General features: G+C 41.6%; 1 protein-coding gene across 43 annotated transcripts in view; it reads right to left on the bottom strand.

Annotated features, from left to right (window-relative positions):
- The window catches only part of TCF7L2 (transcription factor 7 like 2), a 235,416-nt gene extending 210,016 nt beyond the window's left edge, over nt 1–25,400 (bottom strand). For 26 of the 43 annotated variants that reach the window (XM_072622737.1, XM_072622552.1, XM_072622558.1 and 23 more), the window contains exons 1-4: nt 24,417–25,366; nt 24,102–24,168; nt 23,723–23,847; nt 11,006–11,074 (exon numbers count right to left, since the gene is read on the bottom strand). In XM_072622737.1, the coding sequence (XP_072478838.1) occupies nt 11,006–11,074; nt 23,723–23,847; nt 24,102–24,168; nt 24,417–24,605 (450 nt within the window). In that variant the 5' untranslated portion in view covers nt 24,606–25,366. Of the gene's footprint in view, nt 1–11,005; nt 11,075–23,722; nt 23,848–24,101; nt 24,169–24,416 lie in introns of all 43 variants that reach the window. The other 17 variants (XM_072622650.1, XM_072622679.1, XM_072622746.1 and 14 more) reach the window with 1 other exon arrangement.
- Nucleotides 25,401–26,034: the final 634 nt, after the last annotated feature.

Here is a 26,034-nt window from a genome sequence, read left to right as displayed (position 1 = left end):
ATAAATACATAATCCTCTGTATCCTCCTCCCTCCCCTTTACAATCTGATTTTCATTCTTCGCATTACTAAAACTACTCACTCCGAAGTCAGCAATCTATCCTTTTAATCGCCAAGTCCAAGGGTCTTTTAAAGTCCATTTTAAAGGCCTTCCAGGCCTTTGTACAATAGTGTGATAGTTAGTTATCATCCTCATTCTTTTTTTTTTTTTTTGAGACAATTGAGAGTTGTGACTTGCCCAGGGTCACACAGCTAGTAAGTGTCAAGTGTTTGAGTGCTCTGTCTATGACACCACCTAGCTGCCCCTCATCCCCCTCATTCTTGATGCTCTCTCCTCCCTTGGTTTCTATGACACTACTCTTTTGGGGTTCTTTTCTTTGGCTCTCTTTTCCTTCTGGACTTCTGGATCACCCCAAAGTATGTTTTCCCTACCACCACTACATCTTCAGTATTTCCTCCCAGTTAACATTTTCATGAATTCCTATGGATTCAATGATCACTGCTATATGAATGACTCCCAAAGAGACCTTCATCCCCAAGCTCTCCCCTAAATCCCAGTTCGACATATTCAACAGCCTGCTAGATATCTCCACTTGGTCACTCCCATGGCAACAAAGTCAACAGATCCAAAATGAACTCTATTTCTGTTGATGACTCCACCATCCTCCAGGCTCTAAATCTAAGTGACCTGTGATTATTCTCCATTGTCCCCTAAATCTAATTAATTGCCAAATGCTTTCATCCCTACACAATTTCTCTGGGCATTCTTCCGCTATTTTTTATTCTCCCTATTGCTAAACTAGTTCAGACCCTCTTTACTTCTCATCTAGACCACTGTCATAGCCTTCTAAAGGGCCTCCATTTCTTTCTTACAAAACCACCCTTCACACAACCAGCAAAGTAACTGTCCTAAAGTACAAGTTTGCCCCTATCACTTCCCTGCTCAAAAGCCTTCACCAGCTCCTTATGACCTCTATAAGAAGAAGCAAACCTTGCCTATTAATGGTTCCTCCCTACCTGTCCTGCCTTATTTTGACACTGACATTTCACAATGATGGGAATAACTGGTATGGAATCAAGATAATCATAAGAAAGGTAATAAATAGATAATAAAATAGTAATAATAAGATCATTTAAGGTAACATTAGATAAAAGATAATATAATAATATTAGATATTAAATAATCATAAGGTGATATTCCCTATGTATTTATTTACCATAACAATGCTCTCCTTAGCATGTCTAAGGTTAGGAAAAGGGAACTTAAGCGATATTGTCCTTTTCAATCCAAACAGCAATCTCCAACCCTCAGCCTAGCCACTCTTTATCGATCATTCCTTCTCGAAGTTTAAAGTGTTATATACTAAGGAGACACATTCATTTATTCACTCAACAAAGAATAATGCATTCCTTTACTCAGCATTTGTACTGATTGCCTCCAACATGTCAGGCTCCCTAGATATTGTGTTATGCAAAAAGAAATCGCTTCCTGCTCTTAGGGACAACTAGGTGGCCCAGTAAATAGAGCTCTGGGGAGTCAGGAAGGCTCCAGTTCAAATCCGACCTCAGACTTCTACTAGATGTTTGACCCTGGGCAAGTCACTTATCCCTGTTTGCCTCATTTCTTCATCTGGAAAATGAGAGGGAGAAGGAAATGACAAACCACTCCAGAATCTTTGCCAAGAAAACCCAAAATGGGGTCACAAAGAGTGGGACATGAGTAAAATGACTGAACAACCAGAATGTCCTGCCCTCAAGAAGCTTACAGTACAGTGCAGGGGCTATTAACCTGGCTCTGTGAGAGTGTTTCCCTTGTAATATGCTTAACCATATTTCAGATACTTTGTTTCCTTTGTATGTATGTATGCATTTTAAAAATATTATTTTGAGAAGTTCATAGGTTTCAACAGGCTTTCAAAAAGGACCATGACACACATACAAAAAGGTTAAGAACCTCTGGTCTAGTGGGAAAGATGGCAGGATTTAAAAGTGTAGGAAACCTTTGTGATGATATAAAGTTTAATTTCATTTTACTTCTGATGGGATTGAGGCCCAGAGAGATTGTGACTTACCTGCAGGCAGCAAGTAGCAGAGGCCAAAATCAAACCAAAGTCCTCTGCTGCCAAAATTCAAGACCTTCCTACTACACCATAGTGGCTCTCCTAAAACAATATACTTCTTCAGTATTTCAAGGAGTCAGGCCCTTTCTCAATGAATGGCATTCATCACTCACTATACTAAGACCAACTCAAAGCAATCTGCAACTTAGGAGAGAGTCTTTGAGAGCAGTGGAGCCTCTCCAAATCAAGCAAGGTCAGTCCTCAGAGATCAGACATGAAGTCCATCCCCTGGCTTGTACTCAAAGACTTTCCAACAGGGTGATATCCCACAGTCTCTGTGGCCATAGCCTTCAAGAAACTGGGTAGAATCCAGGACACACTGAGGCATCAGGAAGTGAGACTTAAATAGTACATAATAACCATGAAGACAGTTGCCAATAAAATTTAATTAAGATTGGGGTTTTTTTTTGCTAGGAGAAAATAGTATGCAAATAGGAGGGGATGCATTCTGATACTCAAGTGCCCTTGCATGATCACCAGCATAAAAATAATAATTATCCTAGCTTTCTTAGACAAAGGCAATGCTATTGGCCTGTTATTAATGTTTCCAGTACTGGGTATGTGTTTCTAGGATATAGAGAAAAACTCTGAAAATCTTAAAGCCCTACATAAACCCTGTACAAATGCTACCTGTTCTTATGTGTAGAGGTCTTGTGATATGGAATATGGGCTTGACTTAGTCAGGAAAGGGACGGACTCAAACTACAGACACTAGCAGGGTGATTATAAACAGGTCATCTGACCCCAGGAGGCCTTAAGGTGCCTCATCTGTAAAATGGTAATCATAACAATCCCTGTGGTCCAAGGTTTTTGTGGGTATTAAATGAGAGTTTTCTAAACCTTAAAACGCCGCATGTCAACTTACTAATTAATAATAGTAAATTGACCAGCCAATAATGCACATGATCACATTTGGAACTATGTTCCAAAAGTGAATATACTCAACATATTATATATTTTCAAAAAACATGTTTTATATGAGAGATTTAGTTTCATGTTCTTCCTGGTATAAAGAAATGTTCATATTTACTCATGTTTGTTAAATTCACAATAACAAGAAATAAAGCATTTATTTAAAAATTTTCTAAAATTATTCTAATTGACTGAGCTAATAGGATCATGTAGTCATAGATGTGGAGCTGGAAGAGACTATACAAAGCATCTAATCCAGTCCTTTTGTTTTACTGATGAAGAAATTAAAGCCAAAGAGGTCTTCTACAAAGGTCAGAGGAAAAATCACTTTGGATTCAGTCATTTTCAATGGACCACACTGCCTCTGGCCATGATCACATGGGGTATGTTGATGCACACCTGGGCAAATTTTCCTATTCACAAACAGTAATATATTTCCTATCTATAAACATCCTATTATCATCATAGCACAATTCTAGCACCTCGGCATCCCCTAAGTTTCAGTTATTATAAAAATCAAAGGCAACCTGACTTCTGTATTATCAGTCCACTTGCAAACTAAGTTGGATAATTTCTTTCAAAAATAGTCTGAAAGGTTTCGTTATAAATGCTTAAGGTGCATGCCAGCATCTGAATTGATACAGGCATCTGTAATCTGTTCAACAATTTCGATGAAAAGCTAAAAATTTGTTAGACTGATCCATCTGATGTGGGCAACACAGTTAGCATTGGTACTTACAGGGGGGCTTCCACCCAAGAACAAGGAAATGAGATCTGACTTAAGCAAGACATGAATTCTAGTCCTGCCTCTGTTTCTATCCATCGACTTGCTTAAGTAGATGGATCTTCTTTTGCTCAAAAAGCATGAGGATCAGATAGCAAAGCAAAGAACTGTGGGTCACATGACCTGGGGTCCTAAATCTTCTACCAAGTGGTTGTATAACCTCATATAAGTCATTTCCCCTCTCTGGACTTCAGATACCCCTCTTAAAATGAGGGAATAGATGATTTTTTTGGTCTCTTCTTACTTTAACTGCCTTCAGGTCTATGGGAGTAGAAGCTACTTAAAAACAGCCACACTAGATTCTTCTACTGCGTTCCAAACATTCATTTTTGATCAGTGGCACTGACGCAGACTAAATGGGGCAATGCTACATACTGACGACATGGTCACACAGTCCTAAGTCTGTGCTGAATGTCTAAATCAAAATAGTTTATCCTAGAGCTTGAGCTCAGAAATGGAACTATTCCTTAGTTTCATAATCTTGCCATCTGCTGAGAGTCAGCCCTGCAGTCAACCTACAGGAAATACTATTCAAGAAGAGTCTCAGTCCCCGTTATATTTAATTCTATGCTGACAGTGAATATGATAAATTCTCAAGCATGGCCTCTGGCTCCCAAGACCATGGAAACTGTCCAAGAGTTACTCCCTCTTCCCCCACTGTGACTTGGCCCTTCCTCTGGCATTGCAAACCTGCCTGCCTGGTTCTGCATCATCGCTAAAAAGCTACAGAACAAACAGACCTAAACCATCATGTGAATGACTTGGTTTCCCTATTAAATTGCAAGTTTCTTGAAGACAGAGATCATATCTTATTCCTCTTCATCCTTCCCTTAGCAACAAGGCACAGGATTTTGGACATATATTAGGTGCTCAGTGTTTGCTGAGGATGGGGAAATGACTTTCCCCTTCTAAATCATTATAATACTAATTAGTATAATACTACTAATCAGTATAACAAATTACTATTCTCTCTTGTACATTCATTCATTCAAACATGTATTACGCATACCTATAAAGCACAAAATATTATGTCATTTGCTAAGAGAAAACAATTTATAAATAAGACATGCTTCCTGCCCTCAAGGAACTTACCATCTATAAAGGGTACACAAATAATCATAATGTAAATCAAACTATGCTGAGTATATAAGAAAAACATAATATTGAAAAGATTGGGGGGGAGGATTGTGTTAACACTCAGGATAACCATTTTCTTCTGAAATGTAATTCAATCTTCTTCTAATCCTTTGTGTACAAAGAAGCACCATTAGCACCCATGTAGAACTTTTACCTTTCATTTCAAGATCTAAATTAAAAAAGGAGAGATGAAGAGGAGGAAATTGGAGAAAGTAGAAAAACGTGGAGGAGTAGAAAAGGTAGAAAGGTGAGTTTATTCAATTCCTATCTATTTCTTCTCTTTTTCTTTTTTTTTTTTTTGTGAGTTGTAAAGCCTCTTTGAAGACCTCAAAATCTCCTACTCAGCAGTGGGGGCATGGATAGAAGGAAAATTGGTCATTAGAGGCAAAGGAAGCAGGGAGGTCAATGCATGGGGCTCAAAGAAGAAAAGAAAGTGGGAGTGGGGGGCATCAGGAGCTGGCTAACGGTTCAAGAAGTTCTAGAACTCCACATCCCTTTAGCCTCTGTACCCTGGAGCTCCTCCCCTTGACCATCGTCTCCACCCCCTCCCCCACTGACTTGAGAACTTGCTCCAGCTTCACCCAGGTAGGGGGAGAGGTGTTCCTGGAATCCCAAGTTCAAACAATAAGTACCTTTCCCCATAGGGATGTTGTTACCACTGTTCATTACAAGTTATCCTTAGGTTCTCTTGTACTGAGAATTTGTGCAGATCTATATGTACTTTCAGGTGCTGTACTCAGGGCACATAAGGGGTCCTTTATGGGCTAGCCTGAGGACCTAACCACTATGCAGAACATTGTTTCTATGAGGAAAATGTGTTCCAAGTTCCAAATAACTGACAATTGATCTTGTGGAATACAACCCAGTGGGTAAATGGGGGTGGAGGGGAGGGAGAAGTCTGCACATTATTTTTGGCAAGGAGGGGGTAATCCTAGTTTGAAATCCTAAAGTATTAAAACACCTGATCCAAATCAAATGGGAAGGTGCACAAGTCTTTAAGGCTCTGAAGACTATCCCTGAAGGAACAAGCAATGCCTAACCTACCCATCCTCCTCCTATCTCCAGGGCACACAGGAAGAGGTCAAACCCCACTTCTCTAGGATGTAGAGCCTTAAAGTCCTCCAAATGCCAGGAACAACTCTCCCCCATCTGAGTGAAACTGAAGACTCTTTCTCTCTAACTCCTCTCCCCCACATTTCACTTGTGGCTACTACCTTCATCTGGAGCAAGATCTCAAGTCAATGGGGGAGGGGGAGGAGATGATGGGAAGGGGAGGAGCTCCAGGGTATAGAGGCTAAAGGGCTATGGAGTTCTGGAACTTCTTGAACCTTTAGCCACCTCCTGGTTTAGGAGTCCACAAAGATCATGAACATTAGAGGATCCTTTATAGTCCTAGCCCTTCTTCTTCAACCCCCAACACACTCAACAGCACCTGGAAATCAGCCCATGTAGGCAGAGCCCACGCACAGTCACAGGGGAAGAAATCACAAGGTAAGACTAAGATATGACTTTGTAAAAGTCTGATAAGGACCTGAAAGAGTGAGGGGAAGAGGGTAGTGCAGCACCCACTGGAAATTCTCTGAAACTCAGCTGTATAAACAAATAAAATGGTCCATTTCTTCTGGATGCTCCCCAAGTTGACTTGTATACACACATAATTTCACATCTTCACAAAAGGAAAACAACCCAAGAAGGTCTACGTGGGTAAGCACGTGTGATCTGGTGTTAAAATACCAATGTTTGGCCAAAGTACTCATAAAACAAAAACGTAATTGCTTCAGTGATAGCCCTTCTGGAAACCAAGTGGAAAATTATCTGGAGGCCTTGACCTTGATTGCAGCACTGCTATTAGGGTTGGAATAATGATGGGTTGTGAAGTGTTGGAAGAGATCCCTCCAGGGAGGCATTAGAGAAGCACAAACATTTGTCTAAATCAGCTGCAGAACTTCTACAAGAGAGGAAAGGCCAGTCAGCCTATTCATTTTTACCCACCTAACACGGGTATAACCAAACTTACTGGACTGAAGCTGCTGAGGGTCTATAGAGGAACTATAGTAAAGGTCCAGCTCCAAAATGCTGGACTATGCCAAAAGAATTAAAAGGTGGGTCAAGGACTTGGGAGTATGATAGAAATCACAAAATCAAGGGAGAATAGAATTTAGCCCAAAATCTGTCACTCACCAGCTGTGTGACCTTGGTTAAGCAGTAACTGACTTTTTTACTGGGGGCTTCATTTCCTCATTTGATGAGGGGGCTGGTCTAGATCAGCTTCTCCCAAACTGGGTTGTTAGAAAACATGTTGATGGGTTTTGTTTGGTTTTTTTTTGTTTGTGTATTTGGGGGGTGGGAGTGTTGAGATGTGAAGAGGGATTATATGCACACACATACTTCAAGATATCATTTATGCTATGGTGCATATAATTCCTACTTAGCACATTAAAATATATATACACATTTGTGCCAAAAATACTTATTACCTATGGGTTTTTTTCCTATATTAAAGTAACTCCAATTTCCACCATTTGGAGCCAAAGAATGTCTCCAATGTTTCATCCTCAGGGGCTCTATAGCCTCAACCACTACTTTATGGTTTCTTACATTCTATTCCAATCCTCCAAGCTTCCTATGGCCAAAGCAGTACAAGAAACACTGCAAGGAATGATTTCTAAAGTCCCGACCATGCTATGGCTCCATCTTCTCCAGGACACTGATCACCATGAGAAAAGACCAAAAGTGGCCTTGTTCTCTCATAATCTCAGAGCCAATTTATCGCTTTTCACGTCTAACTCAACTCTGAAACATGGAAACAATTATGTTAACGAGTATACATAAGAATACTTGAAAAGAGGGGTTCTAGTCTCACTTAAAAAAAAGAAAGCCTGGCTAGTAGATTGAATGTTCTTAAAAAAAAAAAAACAAAAAAAAAACCTCGTACTGTTCTACTTGGATTTGGCAAGGGGAGTAATGATTATTCATGGAGTTAGATTTGGGACTTCCATGCTATTTTTAGCTTTTAAAACTGAAAGTAAGCAAGAAGGATATTAAGAGGGAATGATCCCAACATAGCAACTGATAGTGTCCAAACCTTTTATAAGAACATGACACATGTATAGAATCATCCTCATGTCATTCATATAAATTGTAAACTTGGCTGGTGCAGAGAGAGCAGCAAAAGGGCAGGAGGAGTGGAAGGGGACATGAATCTCATGTGATGTACAGTGTCATGCTGCCCTGGGTTATTTTAGGATACAGCTGAGGAAAGCGATAGGACTGGGATCAGTTCAGGTGGGAAGGGGGGTTGCGGGGTGGAGGGGAGATGTTCCAGTCTTGTAATTTTATCAATGAAGGAAACTCTTGGTGTGGCAACTCTCTCCACAAATGAAGACTGGCAACTCAGTCTGTTACTTATAATCTTAGAGAACTGCTCAGGACAACGGGAAGTTAAGTGACTTGTCCAGGGTCTCATGGATCTAGTGTATGTCAAAAACAGTATTTAAGTCCCGGTCCTCCTGATGCTAAAGTTGGCTCTCATATGGTATTTTTAAATAGTTGAAGCTCCAGGACAGAAATTCTGGCTATAGAAATGCTTTGCTTTTATATACTGAAAGGCAGCCCCCCCGCAAAAAAAAAAATGAGAGAAATTTTTCATCATTTAAAATGGGATCAAAGCAACAGAACTCTCTCCCCCAATCAAAACTGGCCACTTAAATTCAACCCCGATACTCAGAAAATTTTATTTCATCCACTTTTTTAAAAAAGAAAAATTTCCTCATTTTTTTTCATCGTTGATCAGACTAGTCATTTGTTCTTTGAGGATCAAACTAAATGACAATGGGTGACATTTGGCTTTATCAACTTCAGTCTGGTCTAGCAAGGGTCTGGAAGGATAATGAATACTGAAAGCATTCTAGGGCTACACATCTAACAAAATGTCTGTTTGTCCACACGGGCATGCAGCCTTCACAAACAGAAGCAGAGGAGAACAATACTACCTGTTCGTGAAGGAATATTGATGGTTTCACTTCTCTGAACAACGAGCTCTGTAATTTACTCCATCCTCGTCCTGAGCACTATCTTCACATGGCTTTCAGGGCCAGGTAGTCTGGAGGGAATGACTATCTAACCTAACAAGGGGCACTTCGGGAAAAGGTGTAAAGATCCAACAGCTGGGTTGGTCTTCCATCACAGAGGCCCAGCAGACCTCCACATTCTGACAGAGATCACGCTGCTATTTAACTAGCGGAAACAATTGCAACATCAAAGGCAACAAGATTTTCAGAGAAGCCTTACACTCTTCCAGGTCATAGAATCTACTTCATATATCCCATTAAGATTTGTGGTTTGGATTACTCTTCCAGAATTCAACCAATCCTTCCTGAACTATAATCTGGAACGCTTTCCCCAAACCTCAACATAAACTAGAAGGGACCTCAATTTATGAACATGGAAACTATCGTAAAGAATAGGAAATGACTTGCCCAAGGTCACACAACTTATTGGCAGTTCTGGCACAAGAACTCAAGTTTCTTAATTCCCTCAAGTCATAGCTTCTGCCCCTACACTAATACGTACCACTCTATTAATAAACACAAAGAACCTCTCTATTCAAGCAGGAAAAATCTCTAAGACATTTACCTACTCCATTTTCTACAGAACTTACTGATCTCAAAGATTCTAAGCAGGTTGTCCAGTAAGGACAACAATACCTTAGGACTCAAGATGCCCTAGCCTGAAAACGTTTTCAAAAAGCAAAAGTAAAGTCTCTCTTCCCCCTAAAATACAAACACTTAACATCAGCACCACAGCACAGTGGAAATGATCAAAGGAAGACAATTTATTGTAGCCTTGCAAATAAGTACCAAAAAATCTTAGGAACCCAGAAACACACATAAAATAAGTAAGTTTGCTGGCCTAGGTAGCCTCAGGGATACAGAGGCAGTGAAAACAGATGTAATCAACGTTCTTTATTTACCACTCCAACATAATTCCAACTTCACCTTGGGCAAGTGGCTATTTGCAAGGCTGATTTACTGACTATCTGGTTCAGTTAAAAATGAATCCTGCTACAAGATGCAACTGTTACTCTCGATCTCCATCCTGCCTATCTGGACACGTAATATTATCTACAAGGTTAGCAGTGGCCAACCTTCAGAAAAGAAGAGAAGAAATAGAAGAATATTTTTAAAATTATGTTGCAAAAACAAATTAATTTGGAAGAAAAGAATCTGTAGCCAGGCTTTAAAATCCCTACAATATTTTAATTCCTCAATGGAAGGAAAGAGTTAAATCTCAGTGTTCAAAGTTAGTTGTTGTTATTGGTGGTGGGAGGAAGATGTAAAATTATTCTTGAGCATATCCTTTCTTCAAGGGCTCATTTCACCAAGCACGACAGACGGACTGAAAACCTTATTAGTTGGCTTTCTCGCACTACAGCCCTGTTCTTTTGGCATGAATTCTGCTCTCTTGGTCTATATGAGTCTTTGATTGGTTCAGCCTTTGAATTTAAGAGAACAGTCATACTACATGAGCAGGAAATAGGACCTCTCAACAGAAGCTGGGATCTGTCCCTCTCCTCCTTCTAGCACGTTTAGTTTCATATATCAATAGGTCACATATAAATCAACATTTCGAGACAATCAGGTCAAAAGCGATATTCTTAGCACCACTTAACATGATTTTGAGCCACCGGAAACAAGCAGCTGGCTAGGACACAACCTCTTCTCATTCCCCCCTCATTTGCCACATTGCCTTTTTGGCTGCCTGTTACTCACCCTGTCCAAGGTCCTTCCCTATGCAAAACAGTTTCCTCTCTAGGGGCTACACCCTTCCATGTGAACTGGGAACTCAAAATAATTGATTTGACAATAGCTGGTTCTTCCAGACATCTTTAAATTATTTTCACATTTCCCCTCAATCCCTCCAACCCCTGTTTCTTATTTGCCTCCCCCTCCCCAAAGAATTAATCAATAATAATATTATAGTTTAGGGGGGGAACCACACACACACGACCTATGTATTGACAGCTCAAGCTTCAGGTTCACTTGAATTTCCTACCTGAATTGCAATCTGGTGTTCAATCGTTTTGTACGCAGAGTAATGTGTGCTCCCCGACTGAATATGGAGCTGTGAAAAAAACCAAATCAAAGCATTCTGCTTATGTCACAAACTACAAGAAAACATCTTAAGCAGTTTATGAACAGCAGACAAACCTTCCTAGATTGGACTACAGCCTTGGCATTCAAGGAAGACGCGTGGCTTTTTATTTGTTGCTATGGATAAGATGATCATAATAATCGAAGGGGGGAGTTAAAAAAAAGGCTATTCAATAAGCAAAAGGGGGGGGAAGAGTGAGAATCAATGACATGAGAAAAGAAAAACTGATGCCCATTAAGACATAAAGAAAGCCAGTGTATTGTGAGTGATGCTGAAGAAAAATTAACAGTGTGTGCTGCTAAGGAATTATTAGAATTATAACATATAGGGGAAAGGAAGGAACATAAGATGCTTAGGAATCTGCAACAGGTAGAAGCCCAGATTTTTGGTACTCAACCCCTGCTTATTTAAGGAAAAAAAAAGCTACTAATAACAAATCTATTTCTGGGGCATCAGATGAGTTGTGATGAGAGGGTTACCCAGTTTATCATGCATTCCATTAAGATAACCACATACTGGAACTCTCCTGATTCTCCCTCTACAGGCTGCCCAATGGTATCCCACTCTCCACTTAGCAATGTCACAGCCTAAAAAAGTGGCCATAAGTTTTGCTGGCCAGTGATTCTGTTTTCTTTAGCCAATGAGAGAATGCTGGTCACTGGCTCCTCCATTCACAGTCCCAATTCAATCTTCAAATTTCTTTGATTGACTCTTCTGCAAACCTCCCACCATATCTAAATTATAAAGGGTTAATTTGGCCTGAAGTATGTCCATCTTTCCAGGGAAGCAGCTAGAGAACCCAGGTACGCTGACTTAAAGAGAAGCAGAAAACTTCACCCAAATGTAATTTCCTCCAATAATTTCACTCTCATTCTAAGACAGTAACTGGTTACAATTTCTTTTATACCGACAGCAGCAGAGGGCCCCAGGGATAGCTGACCACATACTCTAAATCACCCTATATGCGCAATGGTTGGGGGATCATAGAGTCACTTGTCATAGCCAGAGCTCTTACAGAATCCACTTTATCCAAAACTCAGTCACATCTGACTTCTATATTGCTTCAAGAAAGGCATAACTGAGGTTTTAAATGGGATTTAAACCAAGTAATCTGCATCTCGATCATTGTAAGAACAATCAAGCAGCTCATCCAGTTTTGAACACACACACACACACACACACACACACACACACACTCCAGCTTCTGAAGATACTCTACACAGTCATGATAAAATCCAACATTTCAGCTGAATCCTGCACTGCTCTGAGTGTATAACAGTGGTCCTTTTATTGGCTGCAAGTGACTGTTTTTAGGATACAAGTGACTTTGAAATAAACTCATTTGTCCCTCCCAACTGAAGTGCAGCCATAGAAATACAGGTCCCCTCCTCCCGCAGGCTTTAAAAATCACTGCCTCCATTTACTGCACCAACTTCTCCAACACAGAAAAAGCAACCGAAGGTAAAAATAGGATCCAAATAAAGAAAGAATCTCTACAGCTTCTCAAGACTGAGAAATCAACCAGGTTCCTCTAAAACAAAGAATTTAATGATGAGCAGTTGAAAATGTGGCCCCCCACACACTCCCCAGCAGTTCATCAAAAGTGAATCAGTAAAAGAGAAAGATGAATTTGGACCCTTTATCCCCTGTCCTTTTTACACAGACTGCCAGTCAGTGAGCGGAGATTGCCCTAATTACTGTGACAATTCTGCATCGCGTTCAAACAACTTTTGTGTTCTGGACAGGTTTCTCTGCGAGTTTGAAATTCTTGGCCTGAGAACCGCTCTTGTGTAAAAGAGGTTTCTCCTTCTAAGCAGAGAATGCAACACTAACAAGTTGTCCCTCTTTTCAGCCTGTTTTATTCTCCTCTTTTCCAATTGCCTGATTCAGAGCTTAATGGAAACTTGTCCAAGCTTTTCTTCCCACAAACCCTGTAGAGCCCTTAGGCAATCTGTACTCGGGGTAACCACAGGAATCTTATATTGTCAATTAAAATTGAATGGACACCTGATAACTAAGTATATGTCTTGGGGAAAAAAAAGCATTCAAAGAATCACAGTCTTCCAAATAAATGAATGAAAACTGTGGATAATCCAAATTCAATCTTCTTCCTTGTCCAGTTCCATTTTAAATCTTCATTTTCATCACTGGCTGGACAACAACATATCCCACGAGTGTTGAAATGAAGGTGAAAGCTTTGTTTTTAACTGTGGCCAGAAACTCCAAAAGTGGCTACGACCAGAGAGAGACCAACTCCGTGCAAACTAAGTCGTAGTTTTCAGCACTGCAGGGCAAGGATAACTCTCCCCCCATGGGCCAGGACCAAGACAGAAAAGCCAGAGCCTGCTCACAAACACACAACACAAGGAAGTCATTCTCTAGAGTTCAACTTGTCTTTGCGAACAGCCTGTGACTGTTGCTGAAGACGTTTACTAGTTAAAGAAAAGGACTTGAGATGTCCTTATTCCTTCTCTGTTTCCCCTCCCTCTTCCCCTTAATGTACTTTTCTTATATACACACAGTTTAACTGCTTTCCTTTCCCCTGTAACACAAAGATGCCTTGTTCCATCTATTCTGGCTTTTTAAGACAAAGATAAACTAAAAGTACCCAGTAAAATCTTGGCACCCTAACATGGAATAATAATTTATACCCTCCCTAAAATGCCATGAGAAAGAAGGGAACAAGTAGTGGTTACCTCTTTTCATTTTTTTGGATGATGGGGAGGAGGTTAATAAACCCATTAACAAAACATTCAGGAATCATGGCTGAACCAAGGGAACGTTATAAGCTCCAAGGCCAGATAACTAGTTCCAACGTTACTAACTTGCTGCAACTGCCCTTCTCTGTGACCTGGAACACCTCATTTAACATCCTAACCCCTTCATTTTGCCATCTATAAAATAAAAGCAATGTTATTCTCCATGGACCTGCCTTCCAGGGGTGTCCCAAGCACTCATGAAACAGGAACCCCAAAGGGACTTTGAACTCCTTATAATTAAGTAGTACCACTCAACAAAGATTAGTATATTTTCCTGAGTTGCTTTCTAAGGTAATATACTTCACCTATTCCGAGCTCCTTTTAGCTCACCCAGACATAACTCTTCACAGTGGTCCCCAGGAGGTTTTCCATATCCCAGAGCAGGACTAGTAGAGACCAGAAAGAGAATAGAAGGGTGGGACTTTGCATGTCATGTGATCTAGCAATGAATAAATCACCATTTCATGCAACTAGAGACTATCAGAAGTACAAGGAACATTGGCAATCACCATATCCCTCATTCAACGGATAAGGAAACTGAGGCCCCAAAAGCAAAAGTGGCTTCAAGGTCACATGGGGAATTTGGGACAAAGCAGAGACTAAAATCCAAATCTCCTGACTCCCTATATACACAACTCTTCCCACTAACCTTTTTAAGGAATTACTGTACCCTGTAATTTCTCAATTTCTCTTCATTTCATCTGAATCAGCCTCACTTTCTAAGATGCCTTATGTTGAGAAGGTCACACTAAAATGATATCCAGAGGCTTCGTGGATGGTCAAGGAAAAAGAAGACAGTGACCACCGGATCCATGTTTGGAAAACATTTCTTTCAGAACCAGCTAGACTAAATACAGGGCCCAGAAGGGCAGAACCTCACTCAACAGTAATGGATTCTTAAACACACACACAGATATACACACACACATACACACACACACACACACGCACGTGCACATACACACACACACACACACACCTCTCCCTATCCTAGATATTTCCACAACTCAATTTTCAGTGTCTTTCAGTTTACTTTTCAGGATGTTCATCACACATGGAACTGGAAAGGATTGGGCTGGACACTGGACTTGGGCCTTACTTGGCTCAACAGAGTCTATTTTTTTAATGGGCTGATTTTGGGTTTATTCCACCAACCCTTCCCCCCTCCTCTAGTTCAAAAAAAAAAATAAAAACAAACAAAACCCTATGCTCCAGATCCTATTTAAAAAAAATACTTATAATTTGATTTCCTGGGAAACTATTTCATCTATTTCTCAAGAACTATTTCTTTAGTCACCCTCCTCTTTTTTTCCTCCTCCCCCCAAGTGACTAGGGGACTTGTTGGGGTTCTCCCATTTCTATATCATTAGCCCAAAAGATAGCAAACAGGCAGATTTACGTAAACCCTTCTCTTATGTCTTAGGTGTGCCATGCTTTGGGACACATGGACACCCACAGGGCCAGAGTGGGTGGGGCCCCGGGTCTCCACAGGTGCTAAGGCTGTTGTGTCAGAGAACAAAGTTTGGGTTACTGCCTTCCTTTTTACAAAGCAGTGGTAGGGGACCTGGAGCTTCCACGGTGACAGCAAACCAGTATCAACTGGCAGGGACATGGGTTTAAATGTTCCTGCAAAGCCCTATAAAAGCTGAATATTCAGGGCCTCCAAAAAAAACAACTTCACAAAAGCTTCCCTTTCTGAATTGAAGGGCTATATCCCTTCAGTCAGTCATTCTGCTACAACAAAATACATGTCTATGGAAGGAGACAATCTTTCCCACTGTCTAGTTGTTTCAGCAAATGTCTATTTACCCTCATTAACTTTTTTTTCCTTTTCCTCAACCTGAAACCATCAGCTATGAGTCAGAGAACAATCATTAACTTTTACAGCTTCCATACAAATCCACCTACTCACATAAGAGAAAGAAGTATTGACTTGCAAGGTAGCCAGAGACAAAAATCCTCTAAGAAAAAATGAAGGGGGAGGGTATGACAGAAAGAACTCTACAAGAAAGTTCTCTCTAGAGTGGGGAAGGCGGGCAACAAACACCAATCACATTCACTGTTTTTCAATTTAGGGCTGCAGTCTTTTAAAAGAGTTGATTCTCTGCTTGGATATGCTGACGTACAACTCAAAATTTCTATCATCATCACAGAAGAGAGTAATATTTTTCTTCCCGACACCAAAATGTAAAAATCAACCATTTCTGAAATTGCAGAGAGTAAACCAAATCCAGTCTCCGGGGCTTGTAGTAAACACATTTCCACCAGAGATAAACATACGGGGGCTGCTACGCTGAGACATGTTCCTAACACAGCATTTTTCATTAAAAGTTGCTACACTAACAGTCATAAAATGATGCCCAATCATTATTACTTCACTTAGCAGTCACTGTGCGGCAACTCATAACGAATTAATTTGCATTAATGTGGGCTTCATGTGTATTTCCCTCAGCATTCCATTGTGATTCAGGCTTCATAAAAGTGAAATGAAAATAAAAAAACGATGCCTTTTATTTCACTTTCCAAAACAAATCAACCCACCCAAAGACCTGCATATATCTTCTAGATTTTAAAACATTTTTTTTTTGCTAATATATTTAGTGCATCATAATTGGCCCAGCATGGAGGAATCTAGTTATCTTCTCCGTAAATATTTATAGCATCACTCTTTCCCATTCATTCTGCATTTTCTTAGAGAATCTCACTGTAGCCTACATCTGCAATTCATTGACTTTACAATTTACCACATGTTGAGATGGGAGAGGTCTTAGCTCCATTTGTATCACTGCACAAATATGCGAGTGATTTATCAGTTTAAAACTGAAGACTGCAGAAGGAGGACTCCACTTCTGAACATGACTCTTCCTGGCAAAGCATGGACAATTACAGTATGCACTAATTAAGCTCTGTGAATGTGCTGTGCCCTGGTAATGCCTACCAGGCCTCAAATTTATTTTCATGATGCCAAACTTTAGCAAGCAGTTTAACTCATTCAGGGCTGATTCAGTCATGGATGCCCAAGTGACTTGGGTGAATCCCCTTGCTCCTCATTAGGCAGCTTGGGGATCTCTAAGACAAAAGAATGAGATATGACAGATTGAATTATCCATGTAAAATTAGATGAGCCAAAGGAAGAAAAAAATATCAAGGGAAATCTGAAAAACACCACTGCTGATAGATAACCTGTTCAAAGGTCCCACACAGCACCATATTCATAAAGTCCTGTTAAGGGATTCCTTTCTGTCCCTGAGGGCTAGTAAGTTTCAGGATTCCACTGATTAGGAAATTAAACCCTCCCAGACTTGTTTGGTTTTGGGGGAGGGAGAACAGCCCCAAATGACAGGGCCCATCACGTTCCTGACCTCCTTCAACGTCTATGACTTGCACACAATTTCATAGACAAAAAAAAAAAAAATCAGTCCTCTCACTCTGACTCTTCTTTCTCCGGTCTTCCTGTTTTCCTATCTGTGATCAATATGTGAGGCAATGTAGGAGGATGTCAGAAATAGAAAGATTTTGCTTTTTACAGAAATTAAAATCTGGAAGTCCATACCCCTTTTATACTGATCCACTCCAATGCTAAACCTGCGCCTATTATTTTAAACAATGATTTCATTAGACATATTAGGTTATCGAGAGAGAGTGAGCAAAGCAGTAGTTTTTCTCATCCTCCCTCCCTCCCTTATGTCCTTCACTACCACCATGGATTCCTGACTCTCAAGAGGCAGTCCTTGGATCCCTAACCTCCAGCTGAATCTGTAGTACAAATATGCTTTCCCCTAAGTTTGTAATCTCTCTCCTCACATTATTCTCCCCCCGGTCTGGATTTTTCAGCATACTCCAGCCCCCAGACACCGGTTCTCTTCCCCGCCCCCAGTCTTCCCCTATCTTCCCACCCTCAAATAAGCCTAGCTTCTTCCCTTAGTCTAGGTTCCCAAGGCTTTTTAATCAGCTCCCCCTCCCCCGAGCCCCCTCAAAAAAAAAAAAAAAAAGCTCAATATCTCAAGATGTTAACTGGTGCCCTGTGTTTGTGTTTTCTCCCTTTCCAGCTCAGTGGTACATCAATAAATTAAAGAGCAGTTCCCCGTATCAGGTTTCTTTAAGTATTCTGGGAAATATTTTGTTGGTTTGGTATCAACACACACACTCCACAATACAGGCAGTGTTGTTCTCTAAAGATGAGATGAAGAAACCTGTAGCAACTTTGTTTTTAAAACTGCATTGTTTTCAGTCCCTGCTCGAATTCTCAGGCCTGAAAGTGTTAACCCTAAGCGTAAGGGCAGTATCAACATAAAGTGAGAAGGGTGGGTACCCAGAGACTCAGATTTGGGAGGTGAGATTGGGGGAAGAGGATGAAGGAAGAAAGCTTTGTGACATTCCCCCTTCCCATCTCATTGCTTATAATTAGTGAAAGAAATTTGACCCACTGCCAGTGTCTACGGACCTTGGATATTATAAGGCCAGCGTGGCGTCAAATATCTTAACATTCATAAGTGTTATAGGCTGTAAATAAACCCTGCGGATTTATGACCCAGTGGCTCTTGCCAGCAAATGACTGGGGCACATTTCTTTCAGCAGCCCTGGTGAGGTGCAAGTTAGCTTTTGGTTGTAAAATTAGCCAAACAAACGTGCCCAATTAAAAGTCAAAGTTTAAGGTTTGCTTACATATTTGCCACTAAGAAAAACCCAGGCTCCCCTACCCTCCAAAGGGCCAGAGAACTTTGAAATCCTCCCTCCCCCACCCTTTCTAAAAACTCTAAAAAAAAGTTTCCTCCGAATAGTTAAAAACGTGGCTCCCAATATTGTCTGATTCTCCCCCCCCCATATATATGCACACACCTAGATACTCTGAAAAATGCCCCATGCTGCATTTGAAAATGTTTATTTATTCCTTAACACCATAGTTTAAAAAAAAAAAAAGGCAAATTCCCTCCTAGCCTGTTTCTCTGCCTGAAGCTGCCTGGGCCTCTCTCTTTCCCTTCCCCCATATAATGTCATCTACTTCCTGTGTAGGAGAGAGCATTTGCTAAATCCAGGTTGTCTCATACTTAACTGCCAATAATCCAACTTCCACATAACTTCCAGACAGCTGGGAAAAGGTCCTCTGAGTTTTAGTCATGGTTCAAAAACACACGTCCACACAAAAATGCACAGCTGCTCTGTTTTCTCTACACTGCATTTTTAATATGATTTGGGGGCCCTGTTGTGAAACATCTGACAAAACGTAAAATCCTTTTAGAGACCTTCCAGTTTACATGCTGCCAGTGTGGAATCGGAGTTCCATGGGTAATACCCCTGCCCTCCCCAAAACCAAGAAATCGATGCATTTGGTGTTAACACGTCCCAACTAAAAGGGAGCCCCTGGAATGTATGAAGGCATTCAGGAAACTCCCTCGAAAGGCCTCTACTGTAATTCTAAAGGCAAAGATCGACCTGGTGCAGCTCTTAAAATGTGCAATTTCTAGGGCAAATATTATTTTTAATGAAGTGCAGGGGTCCAATTATCCTGCTCACTCACAGTGCCGCATTATTTGGTTTGCAAGCTCTCTCAAACTTTACAGCAACTTTTCCCCAGCCCACTCACAAAATTCACCGACTACAATAGCACTGTCAATGAAGTCCAAAGACATTAAAATCCAGGTGGAAAGGAACAGAGGCTAGCCTGTCTGCCACGGCCACGGAAGCCAGTCTGAACTGGAGATGGCCCAGGAAGCCCCCTCCCTCCCTCGGGCAGGCAAAAGTTTCCCCCAAACATCCTCCTCCTAAACTTCAATTCAAGTCTTCATAAATTCATCACTGCACACCATTTTAGAAATTAAAGAAAACGCAAGTCACTGACATGTTTGGCTGTATCTACTTCGTTAAACTAACGAGCTACTATGGAAACCATAATCTATACAGTAGATATGAAACCTAAAACTCAATAAAGATTAGCAAAGAATTAATACCAATATATTGAGATTGAAATCAAAACAGGCTGGTCATAAATATTTCTGAAGGAGATGAAAAACAATTAGCATAAATGCCAAAGAAGGGCAAGAACACCTGTTCTTTTTCAGGGGCGATAAGCATTTTATTGTTCTCTATTTAAAATGTAATGACCTGTGTAATTACAGTAATATTACATTGTTATGTAGGGGCTTGGAATGTCACACTTTGAAAACTGTTGTCAAAACAATCAGAGGGAAAGAAGGGGGGTGGGCTGGGGGGGAGGGAAAGGAGGACCACCATTAACCCTTCACACTCCTGGCCTCAAAGCTTTCGCCTTGGGCTTCTGCTCTGGGAAACATCCACTTTTCCTATATCTGTAAAGAAAAAGTTTCTTAGCTAAAAAAGGCATCCAAGTGATTAGGTTGCCCTTGCTTTTGCTGAAATGAACGATTCCAAATTTTTAAAAATGCATTTGAGATGTTGCTTGCGTTTCCTATCTAGTAGCAAACAGATCACTTAGAAAATAAATAACTTTGGATGATGGAAGCTGCAAAAACCCTAACAGGTAAGCTTTAAATAAGCAAAGACCTCTTGGAAATCGTGACCCCCACAAATCTTCTCTGCTGTTTGCAAGTACCAATGACAATGGCTCGTAAAAGTCCCTTGTTTCATTTTCAACTTTAAAATGGAAACAGTTTCCTTTTATCCCTAATATACAAATGTAACCAAAATTCTACTATCTGCAGCTAGATCACTTCCTATCTAGTTAACTAGCCCTCTTCTTAATGCATGTCTCTATTTGAATCTGTACTCTTAAAAGCCATTTACATTACTGTATCAAAGGGTAAATTAATGTTATGCAGAAATTTTTGTCGTTTTAAAATAAAATTATTACTATCAAGCTTTATGGAGTCTTCAGCAATTAAAGTATTATTCTTGAGATAATGTATTATTCATCATAAGCTGGTTTAATGATACTCCTTAATTCTTTACATTCTTAAACAGAAAAGCAGAAATCAGGGTTCTTGGGAGTTTGCTTCTGAGCGGCAAGCAGCTGCTTCCAGGTAGACTCAAAAGTAACAGAAATCCTAGCACCAATAAGGCCTAAGAAATGAGGAAGGTACACATTGCTAATTTGTCTTTTCACCTTGCTCTCAAAAACCAAAACCCCAAACTGCATAAGGCCAATACAAATTTCTGATGGTCACTGAAAAGTCTGCTGTCTCCTCTCTCCATATTCCTCCCTGCAGCAAATCTGGAATTCAAAGCTGGTACCTCAGATAGAAGGTGTCAGGAGACCAGGATGCCACAGAGCAGCTATCTCGATTTAATCTAAATTATTCAGCTTTTGGGCCTAAATAAATAACTTCAATTCCAGGAAGCCCACAATTAAAAATTAAATTAATAAGGTATGCTTAGTGCAGGGGGAAAAGTGGTAAATACCAGGAGAGAAGTATTGGTGTTTGAGATGCAAATACAAAAATTGCCTATTGAGTACAAAGCAGTCTTTTTTAGGCTCCATGTGATGTCACACTACAATGCCACCTGCTATGTCAACAATAAAATAGCTAGAAGTTTTTCTGTACCTCTTAATTCCCACAAAAGGACTAATCTTAGGGAGTCATTTTTAACACAGGGCAAAATAATAATCTGATGATCAAGATTTGCCTTATTTTTTAACTACTGGAAAATTTCCACTTCCAAGTTTAAAAAAAAATCTATACTGAGTTGCAGCTATATTTGTGAAATAAAGAAAGAGAGAAAGAAAAAAAGGCCACCATGCCAAAATTCAGCGTCTCGAACTTCTCCCTTAGTTTTAATCACTCTCAAGTAAGTGCCACTCAAACAAGAATTTTTAAATGGAAAAATAACTACCCTTTCCCAGAAACTCTCAAATTCGAGTAGAAGGGAATAGGAACAGTCCCTGTTAAGGTTACACTGTAATATTTTGTTTCCTTCTGGCTAGTCACAAACCATCAGGTTTTGATCCCAAGGCTCACAAGTAAAGAACCCCATACACAGAAGCTTCTAAGGAAAAGACAAAGTAATCAATCTATGCTTCCCCTCAGAACTCCAATCACTACAGTGCATAAGCAGTCACTCTAGCTCCCATGCATCTTTAAGGAGCAGAGCAGGCTTTTAGATGCCATCTAAGAGGAAGTCAGCCACAGACGCGTCCTCTTAGCTTCCCATGCAAGCGAGTGGGGAGGGGGGGAGATGTGGGGAGAGACAGAGAAAGAGAAGGTAACTATTTCTCATTTCCAACCATGCCCCTACTATTTTCTAGTGGTTTAAAAAAATCACAAACAAGTCAAACCTGATGGTTAATATTTTAATTCTATAAAACACTTGTAGATGATAAGATTCAATTTCTGCAAGACCTCGGCCATTAACACCGATTCCACGGCTGCTAAACAGTGGATGGATTATTTCAAACTGCTATCTCGAGTTACCAAAAAAAAAAAAAAGTGTAAATAACACAGGCACGAGGTGGGGGTGGGGGGAAGCTAGGCGACCCCGGGAAGGTGAAACAACAGGGGGGGGGGGGGGGGGGGAAGCATTCACAAACACGTATTAACGTTTTGTTCTCTCCAGGGGGTTGGCAAGCCAGGCCCCGGGTGGGGTGAGATTTTTTTTTTTTAGGGGAGTTAAGGGAGGAAGGAGAGGAAGAGAGAAGAGTGGGCAAGGATGAAAAGGGAGGGAACTATTCTTAAAAACAAAAATGTCAGTGGCATCGCAGGAGATCGGGTGGGAGTGTATGCACACTGCAGGAAGCTGACAGAAGGCACCGGGAAGCCCGGCTCTTCCTTCCTCGTGGCCCCAAAGTTGAGGAGGATCCTTATTCAGCACTCTCCAGAACTGAACCTCACTGCCCCGCCTCAGTCACCAAACAGATCTTTCTAGGCTTTTCTCAGTTGTGTATCATTTTTAAAAATCCCTCGAAGTATTTAGACTCTCCTTAAGTCCCGGAGAGGAGACAAAACGAGCGGCACACAAGTAAAGGACGCGATCAGCAAGCCTCCCTCAGCCCCATCCTCACCCCGGCCTCCCACCTCGACCCCCACAGCCGCATGGCCTGAGGGGACGGGAGGCACAGGGCGATGCCAAGTTCCCTTCTACTCTGCGCTGCCGGCCCACTGTGGCAGTGCTTCCCTCGGCCCAGAGGTTTGAAAGCCGAGCCAAGAGTCAGCAAGCAGCCTCAGGGCCACCAAGTTTGCAGAGACAAGTCGATGAAGCCTGACCTTGCAAGGGATGAGGGGGGGGAGGGTAGAGAGAGGGAAGGTGTAATACTAACAATACTCGAGAGGATAAATAAATAGAAATCCTTCAGAAAAAGCCAAGGTCCCCTTCTAGCGCATGGGGCTCTCCTTTGGTAAAGTCCATTGCCTAATAGGAAAGATACTATCTAGCAAGCAACTCAGTTTGGCGGTTTCGCTAAATCAGTCACCAGAGGGCTTTCTGCAGCAGCGAAATGGTTAAACGGGGAAAGACGAGAGAAAGAGAGAGAGAGAGAGAGAGAGAGAGAGAGAGAGAGAGAGAGCCAGTGATCACAGCAATCTTCCCAAGGAAAAGAAACAAACAAAAAAAATCAGAGCGCAAAAGTTACTGATCTTATTTTTTTTAAGCCTTGGTTTGAAAGGAAGGTTTCGAAAACAAACGAGGCACCAAACTGAAAGCAACAACATGGCGAAGGGCAAACAAATCCCAGTCCACAAAAGGCAGAAAAGTTTGGAAAGTTTCTGGCAGCCTTGCAATAGCTGGTGAAGGGGAGGGGAGAGGAGGGGAGGGGAGGAGAGAGGAGGGGGGAGAAGGAGGAGGGAGGGGGAGGGAAAGGAAGAGAAGGGGCTACATGCAGGGACCCTTCGAGGTCGTGACTCTAAAGCGAAGGAGGAGGGAGGGAATTTACAAGAATAAAAATGTCACTTACTGTTCTTGCTGTCGGAGAGAGGGATCCGTTGGGGAGGTACGGGCTAGTCAAGTCGGGTATCATAATGAAGGGATAACCAGGGTACGGTGGCCCCTTAAACAACCCTCCATCTTGCCTCTTCGCGGCTAACATGGCGGGGGAGCGAGAGAAAGGGAACAGGGAGGACAGAAAAAAAGAGAGAAAACTTTTTAGAAAGTGTCCCAAAGTTGCACGGCTACACAGCTGGACCAGCGCACAGCTGGATCAAGGCAGCCAGCGAGTTCTGCAAAACAGGATTTGGGTTCAAGAAGGGGGGATTCTTGGTGGGAGGGAGGAGGAGGGAAAGGGGAAGGGAAGAGATTGCTTTGGGGGTAATTTCACTCATTTGGGGGGTACTCACCTTCTTCTAAACTTTCTCTGGATTTATCTCGGAAACTTTCGGATCGAGGCGGGGGCCGTCTTTCCGCCTTTCGAATGGGTGTTGGTGGGGAGGGCGAGGATAATAGAACGGAGAGGGGAGAGAGAACAACAAATGGGGGGTATTAAAAGGGGAGAGAAAAAAAGTGTTACAAGTTTTTGCAATGGAAGAAACCCACAAACAACAACCAGAGCGATGCAATCTACTCTACTGACCCCCTCCCATCCATTTTTTAAAAAACATTTGCCAAGCCAAGGAAATAGATTAAACCCCACCAGCCCGAGGGGTTCGCCTTACCTCGGAATCTGAGGAGCTGTTTTGATTCGTTTCTGATTCATTGACTAGGGACGATTTGACATCAGCTAAATCCCTCTCGGCCGAGGAGTTCTCCGAGATTTTTTCCTCCTGCTCCCCTTCGTCTTTGAAGGAGATCAGCTCATCGTTGGCGCCTAGGTCATCTCCTCCACCGCCGTTCAGCTGCGGCATTTTTTTCACCCACCAGCAGCAATTTTGGAAGAAAAATAAAGGGGGGAAAACGGGGGAAAAAAAACCACAAAAAAAAAAGTTTTGCCAAAAAAAATTGCAAGAAAAAGGAGTCCAAGGTGAAGTTTTTGATTTGGGGTCTTTTTCTCCTGGGGAGGGGAAAAGAGGGAGGAGGGGAGGGGAAGGGGGGGGAAATCTCTTCTCCTTCTGCACGCGTGAGTTTGGGTTCCTTTTTTCTCTCTCTCCCAAGGATCCGATCAATGTGCAAAAAAAATAATAAATAAAAAAGGGGGTAAAAAAACACACCAACAACAACAAGTCAGATATAAAGAGCGAAAGGGAGGGGGGAGCCGTAGATATAGAAGGAGCTCGTGCCGCTCGGATTTGAGTGAGTTGAAGTTAGACTGAGAGCTTTTCAGTTCAAAGGCGGCGCTGATTGACAGATAGAAAAAGGGGGATCGAAATCCGGAGAAACGGAGAAGTCTGGGAGCCTAGATTATTGACAGGGAGAGAGAAACACACTAGCCCCTTAATGAGATGCAGGAGGGGGCGGGGCCAAACCGGGTTACGTGTGCATAAATAAACAGCGCTGGGAGGGGGAAAGAGCTAGAGAAACTAACAATGATCCTTTCTGGCAACCAAGAGGGAGGGAGGGAAAGAGGGAGGGAAGGAGAGAAAGAGAGATAGGGGGACTGGAAGAAGGAGAAAGAGGGAGGGAGGAGAGGAGAAGGAGGAGAGAGGGAGGGACAGGGAAAGACGGACTAGGACTGAGTGTGAGAGGCCGAGAGTATATGTAAGTGTACAGGGGAAAAGGAATGGTTTTAGGAAGACTATGCAAATTAGGAGAGGAGGAGAAAAGGGGGGCTGGCAACTGAGTTTGGAGTGGGAGCCCGGGTAGGGCCTAGGAGACCCCACATGGGGGGGAGGGTCCAAACAAAAGTGCACTTTAGAATCGAGTTAGGAAGGAAAAACTGCGCGGAGGACGGGGGCGGGGAGTGGAATTAGGCAAAGGAAAATATTTTATGGTTCTCCAGCAATGGATGCACTAACCTTTAGGTGGAGCAAATCAGCAGTGTGCAAAAGGGGGGGGGGGGGAATACTCTTAACTTTTGAGCACGAACAGAGAAAAAGGAGTTCCTGGAAAATGTTTTTTATTTCAGTAGCTCGGCAGTCTCGATTTAAAAAAAAAAATTTAACCAAAACAGAATTTTTCTTCTTTACAAACAAATGAGGGGTTGTAGCAATATTCACTCGTTCCCCAATTAAAAACTCTCCCATAAAGATAGATTTGCAGAGATCATTTTTTTAAAAAATCAATGACCGAACACTTCGGAGATTTAAGTCAGAGAAAAAAGAAACTATGTGTTTAAAGTTATCTATATCTTGCGGATGTGTACTTGTTTAAGTGGATAGTTGGGTTAGATACAAAGCA

This window comes from Notamacropus eugenii, chromosome 1 (genome assembly GCF_028372415.1).
Source record: "Notamacropus eugenii isolate mMacEug1 chromosome 1, mMacEug1.pri_v2, whole genome shotgun sequence".
NCBI lineage: Eukaryota > Metazoa > Chordata > Mammalia > Diprotodontia > Macropodidae > Notamacropus > Notamacropus eugenii.
This window is presented reverse-complemented; position numbering and strand designations above follow the sequence as displayed.